Source organism: Salmo salar, chromosome 04 (assembly GCF_965601325.2).
Source record: "Salmo salar chromosome 04, fSalSal1, whole genome shotgun sequence".
Classification (NCBI taxonomy): Eukaryota; Metazoa; Chordata; class Actinopteri; order Salmoniformes; family Salmonidae; genus Salmo; species Salmo salar.
Window position 1 is genome coordinate 58,729,059 of NC_138294.1, and position 9,029 is coordinate 58,738,087.

At 43.1% G+C, this 9,029-nt stretch overlaps 1 protein-coding gene and 1 pseudogene across 1 annotated transcript; one reads left to right on the forward strand and one right to left on the reverse strand.

Annotated features, from left to right (window-relative positions):
* The first annotated feature begins 525 nt into the window (after positions 1-525).
* LOC106603427 (olfactory receptor 8U1-like) lies at positions 526-4,300 on the forward strand (annotated as a pseudogene).
* Positions 4,301-4,661: 361 nt separating this feature from the next.
* Positions 4,662-7,136, reverse strand: LOC106603567 (olfactory receptor 5J3-like). Its single transcript, XM_014197424.3, has 3 exons — positions 6,957-7,136; positions 5,981-6,643; positions 4,662-5,299 (listed from the first exon to the last, which is right to left on the reverse strand). Exons 1-3 carry the CDS (start codon positions 7,098-7,100, stop codon positions 5,135-5,137), a joined length of 972 nt encoding a protein of 323 aa, XP_014052899.1. The 5' UTR covers positions 7,101-7,136; the 3' UTR covers positions 4,662-5,134.
* Positions 7,137-9,029: the final 1,893 nt, after the last annotated feature.

The window sequence follows — 9,029 nt, forward strand, 5'->3', positions numbered from 1 at the left end:
AATCCAGGCAGATGGATGGTGTGGTTTGCTCTGACTGGGCTGGACAACTGCTTTGAGGTACACAAGACAGTGAATAAGCCCCCACCCAACTTTGCCGCTGTGGAGGTGTTGATATTTCTCTGTGCTTTTGTAGCTCCTCATCTCTGTCCCATCCACACTGAGAAACAAGAATAAATAATTAAAGATGTCTTCGTTGGTGATATGTGGCCATCTTTTCATATCGTCCTCCCACTCTTGAATAATCTGAGGATGTGGCATATACTTGCCATTTGACTTTGAAAGGTAATAGACACTGCAGTAAAAGAAACCTGTCTTGTCCAGGAACGGAGTCTACGCAGACCGGTGCACCATAGCCAATCAGAGCTACAGTAGGCCTTCATGCAAACAAGAAATTTGCCACACAGGCCTGCCATTCACTTTGAACTGGACTGTGTGTTTACAGGAAGTTGCAACAGCACAACTTTAGATCATTTGAACGCTTTGCAAAAAGCGAGAGGAGAGGAGTCTTTGAAGGACCTGGCGAACATGTTGGATGTGTTCAACCATGGACCTGGAGAAGATGAGGATGTCATCCAGGTACACAAACACAAACTGGTGAAGGAAGTCGCGCAGCACATCATTAACCAGGGCCTGGAAAACGGCCCGAGAATTTGTAAGTCCAAACGGCATGACACGGTACACATAATGTCCATTTGGGGTGTTGAATGCTGTCTTCCACTCGTCGCCCTGTCTGATGCGCACCACATTGTACGCATTCCCTAAATCAAATTTTGAAAAGAACGTAGCTCCCTGGAGTCTCTCAAAGGCTGACGACATAAGAGGAAGAAGGTAACGGTTCTTGATGGTAATGTTATTTAAACCCCGGTAATTGATACAGGGACGGAATCCCCCATCCCTCTTTCCAACAAAGAAAAAACCCGCTCCTGCAGGTGAAGTGGACGGCCTAATAAAACCAGCCGCCAGCGCCTCCTTAATTTAACTGTTCATGGCTGCAGTCTCTGGACCTGAGAGAGAATACAGCCCTCCTCTCGGAAGAGTGGTGCCGTGCAGGAGGTCGATGGCACAATCGTAGGATCTGTGAGGAGGCAGTTCGCTGGCCCTTCATTTACTGAAGACCTGACCCAGATCCCAGTAATCCCGAGGTACACGGGAAAGATCAGGCTTGTCATCCCCAGCCGGGGAACAGGAGAATCAGAAGCCTCCAGACGAGCAGGGCTGGAAAGATGTGGAGAGAGTTGCTGGCAGGTGGACTGGCATGAAGGATTCCATCTCAGAACTCTTCCCAAGGGCCTGTCAATTTGAGGATTATGGATAGAAAGCCACAGATGTCCAAGAACCGGGGGAAGCTCAGGAGAGTCCAACAAATGTAACTGGATAAACTCCACATGATAATCCAGAACTCGTAGCTAAATAGGCATGGTGAGTTGCTTCACCTTCCCAGACCCTAGGGTTTGACCTTCCTGCTTAGTGAGAGGCAGCCCCTGTTGGCGAGCTAAAATGTGATCCAGAAAACAGGTAGCCCCAGAGTCTATGAAAGCAGGAATGTCCAACTGCCCATTGTCTCACCACAGGTGAGATTTCTATGCCTCCCGTCAGCCCATTGTCTCACCACAGGTGACATTTCTATGCCTCCCATCAGCTCGGGACAGGAGGCATAGAAATGTCCAGACTGACCACAGTAAAGACAACATTGCTTGTTAACCCTGCACCATCTCTCCAGAGCGGAAACCTGGTGCGTCCCAATTGCATTGGCTCCTCTGAAGGATATGAAGGAGAACTAGAGCCGAATTGAGGACTCTGATGGGTTACAGGACAAGCAGACGCAGCATAAGGCAGTGGAACAGACTCAGCGGAACCCGAAACACTGGAAACAACTCTGAACCCCTCCGTCCTCTCACGACGACGTTCCCAAAGCCGGTTGTCAATCCGGATGGCCAGAATGATAAGCTCATCCAGAGTGTCAAGGTTGTCCCGGGAAGCCGGTTCATCCTTGAGAACCTCGCTGAGTCCGTTTAGAAAGGCTGAGTGATGTGCCTCTGTATCCAACTGCTTTCAACGTTAAGTGTCCGAAAGTCAATTGTGTAATTTGCTTCGCTCTGGCTGCCGTGCCGAAGCACAATGAGTCTTTTAGCAGCGTTCCTGCCACTGATGGCGTGATCAAAAACCCTCTTCATCTCCTGGGTGAAGCTTTGCCAACTAACACAAATGTCTGATTGCTTCTCTCATATGGCCGTAGCCCAGGCCAGAGCACGTCCTGAGAGCAAGGAGATGACGTATGCCACTCTGGAACGCTCTGTGGGAAACGTTGTTGCCTGCAGCTCGAAGGCCAGTGAGCATTGGAGCATTAACCCACGACACCTCCCAGGATGCCCCTCATAGTGCTCCTGTGCCGGGAGATGAGGCTCCCAAAGGGAGGAAGAGGCTGAGCTGGTAGGGAGTGGAGGATTAGGAACAGCCACAGGTGAAGCAGCCGTTGCTACCGACTGTCCTGTCTGCAGACGGTGCGGACGGTTCTTAAATCATCCGACAATGTCTGCAGCCACCCCTCATGGCAACCAATTTATTTGTATTTTTATTTAACCTTTATTTCACTAGGCATGTACATGCACATCCAATCACAGTTCCATGGTGGGTGAGAGCCGACCATAAATGTTGGAATTCGGAGTGTTCCTCATACGACTGAAAAATCTCCGCTGGGTCCATTGTAGGCTTAGGACTACTGTACCAATAATGCTAGTACGAACTCGAATCCAGGCGCAGAGAAACACAGCAAGCAGGGGTAAGGATAAACCCAGAACTTTTACTTAGTCTTAACAGAAACAAGGCAACCGCACAAGAGCACACTAATAAAACATGAGACCTAAGCAAAGATTCAGACCAACTGAGGAACCTAAATAACAAGGCAATCAGGTGAACAGAGAAGGTAAATAAACACAGGAGAATCCAATAAGTTATAATCAGGGTAACCTGAAAACTAGAAAACAGGGTAAGGGAAACCCTCCAGCGGTAACCTAAGGAAACAACAATCAAATAACACAGAAACTGTGACACTTCTGGCTTGTACCATAAGTTTTGTCTATTTCTTCTGCATCCGTTGATACCATTAGTCTGTGTGTTTAATGGGGGCTGAGCTAGAAAGGTGTTTGTGAGACAAGGGCAGATCCTGAAGGGACCCTAGGCCAAGGACCCTAGGCCAAGTCCGAATTGTTTGTGCTGCGAACAATCAAAAGCTATCTATGAAAAGCTGAGACTCTCATGTGACATGTTGTGCTCTATATGACGCTCACAAGCTACACAATAGTCGTTAGAAGGTAAGGGTGGGGTTCTTCATAGAAGAGCATAGGAAATCCCAGGACGTAGTGTCTATAATACTGTAATAAGCTCACATAGTTGCTGTCACAAACTCCACACAGTTGTCACTGACTAGTTGGATATTCATTTCCCACTGAGCAAACAATTTCTGTATTTACAGCATTCATATAAATTCCTTTTAATCATTTAAAAAAAAAAAAAAAACATATAAATATGCAGATAAATGAAAGTCAGATGGGTCTCGGGAATGATAAGTTTAAAGAAAACAAATCATGGATTACAGTTCTTCTATCAAGTTATAAAATCCTGAACGTCCCTTTAATCTTTTAAAGGTCACTCAACAGACCACCTACCCTGACCTAATCCTCTTCCTTATTATCTATGTCTTCACCTCGTTGCCAACATCGGCCTCATAGTACTGATCTCCATGGAGAGGAGCCTGCATCATCCCATGTACATCCTTTTCTGAAACGTGTCTCTTAATAACATAGTCGGGGCTAGAGTGATGATACCTCGTCTGTTAGGGGACACCATCCGCCTGGGCATCACCATCCGCCTATCACGCTGTAGGTCTAACATATTTAACCCGTACTGCGACAGCGCCTCCTTATTCAAGCTCTCCTGCGAGAGCGTGTTCATAAATAACATATATGTCTTAACATTTACTGTTATGCTGTTTGTCTCGTCCATAGGCAGCATCAGTCTCACCTATCTGAAGATTGCCATTGTTTGTCTGAGTAGTAGAAACACCTCTTTAAACAGCAAGGCGCTGACAACCTGTAGCACACGCTTACTGGTCTACCATATTGTGCTGGGATGTGGGTTTACCAGTTTCATCCTCCATCACTTCCTAGCTTATGCAGACCTGCGCAAACTGAATAGTGTGCTGGGTAGTGTGGTCCCTACCTGTGCCAACCACATAATATATGCTTTACAGACTAAAGAGATTACACAGTGGATATTTAGAGTGTTCACAGAGCCAAGGTAGCCGCAGGATTTTGTGTTAAATCTGATGGGAAAATAAATAATCTATAATATAATGAGAACTGCAGTGTATGTGTGTGGCGTTCATAAAACAAGGGTGGAGTTTCTTCTCAACCACCACCTGAGGGACCTGTAAGGGTTCTGTTGAATTGGACCCTAACATTAGTTGAGAGCCATTATTTCATTGATGGTATGCATATTCAAAGCGTGTTGTAACAATTAAAACATACAGCTGCCCCGGTTTGGGTTAGTACTGATGGAAAAAAATCCTAATTCCTGCCATAATGCAAATCTACTGTAAAATACATAACTAGGAAGAACACTACTGTATGTTTTCAAACTGACATTTATTTTAGGTGGTGCAAAGTTTTGGGGGGGTGTTCCATGAATCATTTGTAGATTTAATTTCCACATGCAAACCAACATAGAATATTTTATTGTACAAAGTTTTATTTTAATTTGTGACGCCTACAGAGAAGGCAGAGGCACAAAAACAAAATCTGTTGGTACACTTTATTTGACAGTGTGCTATTTCCCTGATATTTAAGAAATAATATTGCGAGATTGTACTTACACAATAATCACCTAACAATTACTGTTGTTTCTTTGGTATTGATTAATAACAAGTATAATCACATACCATTTAGTACTGTATCTGGTAGTTTGTACAATGCGATTGAACAGGACTGTACAATTGTTATTTCATTTTTTGGTTCTTATCAATAAACTTCAAACTATTAAATCAGATTTATACATTTGTGCAACCTACACCATGAACCAAATGGTAAACACGAATATTTAATATATTTTAAAGGGGATTGTATTGAATGTTTTGCTGTCAGGACAGTGTGTTGAGTGTTTTGTGGCCCTGCGGTGAGACGTCTCTGTGTCGGCAGAAGGCCCTCTTGATGGCCGCTCTCAGCTCCTTGTTCCTCAGGCTGTAGATCACCGGGTTCAGGAAAGGAGTCACAGCCGAGTACAGCACCGACACGATGATACGCACCTACAACAATAACACAACATGAATACAACATTAAGACAACCGCAATGCAACAATGATACCCACAACCACAATATAATAAACTAAAAGTTACACATTATTAAACAACAATGATAGCACTTACAACATCAACACAATGTTATCTAACCTTATCACAACGTTATTAACAGTATGACCTTGATCATATTCAACCATAAACATATACATAGCATTATGAGGGATGGTTGGATTCCATTTAAATTCCAATCAATTCAGGAAGTACTCTGAAATTCCAATTATCCTCAATGCTTTTCAATTAGGAAAATGGAATTACAATTGGAATTTCGTATACTTTTTCTTAATTGCCTGGAATTGAAATGGAATTGACCCCAACTCTGTTATTAGGATTTTCACAGCCCTGCAACCTTGACACAAACCTACAACGACTGATGAGCATCAGTATGTTACACACAATTAATACAACAGTGCCATCTCATGGTGGGAATGCCATTTGCGTACCATTAGACATCAACAAATCAGAGAGGACATGGGTAACCGGAGTAATGGCGCAAATATCAGTCAAACTCTTCAACTGGTGAATGTAAGATTCACAGTGTTGACTGAAGGTTGTCTGATGGTAGAGTTAAACAGTCATTGGAACAGAGAAAGGAGGAGGGGGAAAAAGAGGATGAAGAGGAGGGTCACCTCTGGAGAGAAGTTTCCCACACGGTAGGAGATGTAGACAAATGAAGCTGAGCTGTAAGAAATGGACACAACCGTCAGGTGGGCGGCACAGGTGCTAAACGCCTTCAGTCGCTGTGCAGCGCCCATTTTAGCTATCTTCACACCGATGAGGATGTAGGAAGTGAGGATGAGCACACCCGTGGTGAGCAGCGCTATGAGGGCAGAAGACAGTGACACAATGCTGTCCACCTGAGTGTCCCCACACACCAGTAGCCTCACTGAGGACGGGTCGCACCAGCAGTGGCGCACCACGTTGGGTCCACAGTATGAACGCTGCATTGCCATGCTAGTGGTTGGGAAGGTGCAGATGGCGCCGAAGGTCCACGCCCCAATGATGAGTAGCAGGCAGACGGGGCGGGTCATCACAGCGGCATAGCGGAGAGGATTACAGATGGCCACATAGCGGTCGTAGGCCATAGCGGTCAGCAGGGCGCGGCCGGTAACAGACATGTGGATGAAACAGTTCATTTGGATGAAGCAGCCGGGGACGGACACAGTCTTGACCTCAGTCAGGAAGCCTGACAACATGTTGGGAATGGTGACCGTTGTGTAAATCATGTCCACGATGGACAGGTTGTGGAGGAAGAAGTACATGGGGGAGCCCAGCTTCGGGTCGGTCCGGACCTTTAGGACGAGATAAAGAAAGTGGTTAGACAGTGATGTCATAGATAGGCCCAGCGGAGAGTTTTTCCTGACAACATGTCTCGACCAGGGGAAACTCTGGGCCCAAGCCATAAATCTCAAGAGTTCAAGACTCCTGACTCCTGAGGAGTATAGTGTAGTCTACGGGCCCTTAGAGCAAATTCTAAGTGAGAGGACCTGAATGAAACCTTTTGATTACTTACACTAACTAGAACTCATGGTCTCTCTTATAACATAATCACTATCTAATGTTATTGTGATCTGGTTCTGGCTGTGCGTGTACAATGTACAGTACCAGGTAGATGATCATGATGTTTCCTCCGAGGATGATGGTGTAGGCCAGCAGGAAGATGATAAACAGGACCATCTTCTTCTCCCCCAGACTGGCCAGGCCCTGGATGATGAAGAAGGCGACAGGGCTGGACTGGGTGCTGTTCATACCTCTGGGCCAGTGGGCCTGATAGGATCTTAGACAAACCTGGTGCAGACAGAGAGATACATTGATACCATTGTTTTGAAGAGTTATCCAACTTGGAATTCCAAGTTGGAAACTGGCATCTTACTAGCCCTCCGACTTTGCCAACTGGAGATCACTGACATCATGAGTTCCCAGTTGTCCTGAAAGTAAAATTATTAAAGGTCAGCTTTAATATTGCAGATAGATTGTAACTTCCATCAATGTAATTGTCTGCATAATTTCTAATCCCCCATATATATTTTTTCATAAATATATATATATATATTCATATATATTTTTTGAATATATACATAGCCACATATGAACAAATATACATACATATACATATATATATAGTAACAATTGTTAATATAGACCAATAACAAACAGTTCCAAACCTTTTTGCCAATAACAGATTACCGTTCAGATGACATATTCAACCCCCACCCCACTCAGACCACTCCCAGACAGTCCAAGAAAAATTATTACTTGAGGAATTTGTTTTTGCTGAAAAGCTATTTTTGTTTCTTTTTGACAATTTTTATGGAACAATATTACAGTAAGGTACTTATTTGTAAGCCAGAAATGATTTGATATTGAAAAACAATGCCTGCATTCGGCCTTTAACATTTCCAGACAAAAGATTGAACACTGAATTCAAAATGTGTTAGTGAATGCAAATATTGTGCACTAATCTGTTGAAATCAGATGACTATAACAAAAAAGTTTGTAAACAAACACACATTTACACTTAACTCTCATTTATAAATAATATCTCTATGAGTAATCTATACAAATTCACATAGTGTTTCCTACGGAAATATTTTAAGACAAATCCAGAAATCCAACTGTTAAAAAACAAAATCTACATGATAATTTTGCACTATTGGAGGGTTAACCTCTTACCTGAGTGAGTGCAGGTCACACTCAGTGATCTTGAAGCTGAGCAGCTTCTTAAATACAATTATTTTACCAGCATCCCATAGTCCTTGTTTTTCCACAGGATGATGTGAGAGGCCGAAGGGACTTGTTATTTATCTAGTTTGTACGTCTACACTACATTCATTAAGAACTTTCCCTGGATTAATTAAACAAGATAACTCCAATGCAACGTATGTTTACATTAAACTCCAGGTAAATTGCATCATTACAGAATATTAATCATAAAAAGTAATTTAGCTACTGTATTTAACTCTAATTGGTGGTGTTTGTGTGTATGTGTTCACTTCTCTTGTGAGTAATTAGGTATGGCCTCATTAGCTGCAAACAGATGTTAAATTGGGATTTTGTTACTGGTGGAACTGTCCGTAAAATCATGTATAACAACTCTTACTGTGCACTGTGTTCTATTCCTACGGTGGATGAACAAAGGCCAGAATTCAACTGTAACACATGGCATTGTACTTGTGACTCTGAGAATATACATTTTTTACTTAGGGAACAGAAACAGATAACTAAACAACTGGACATAAGCAGAAGAAAAAGAGGCCTCAAGGCAAATTTCAAATGACGTCCTCCACATTCAGTGTACACGTTTTGGGCCTCATTTGTTCTCTTGTCAAACGTTAGGAATAAGGGCTCATTTGAGACACAGACCTTCAGATAAAACAACAGGTTTTACTCTCCCACAACCTTGTACAATATCAACATTAGAATACCCTGCTGTAAGGTCCTCTTCCTTTATGTTCTCTGGTTTAGTTCTTAAATGTACAGTGCCTTTCGAAAGTATTCACCCCCTTGGCATTTTCCCTATTTTGTTGTCTTACAAACTAGAATTAAAACAGATTTTGGGGGGGGGTTGTATCATTTGATCCACACAACATGCCTACCACTTTGAAGCTGCAAAATATTTTTTATTGTGAAACAAACAAGAAATAAGACAAAAAAAACAGAAAACTTGAGTGTGCATGA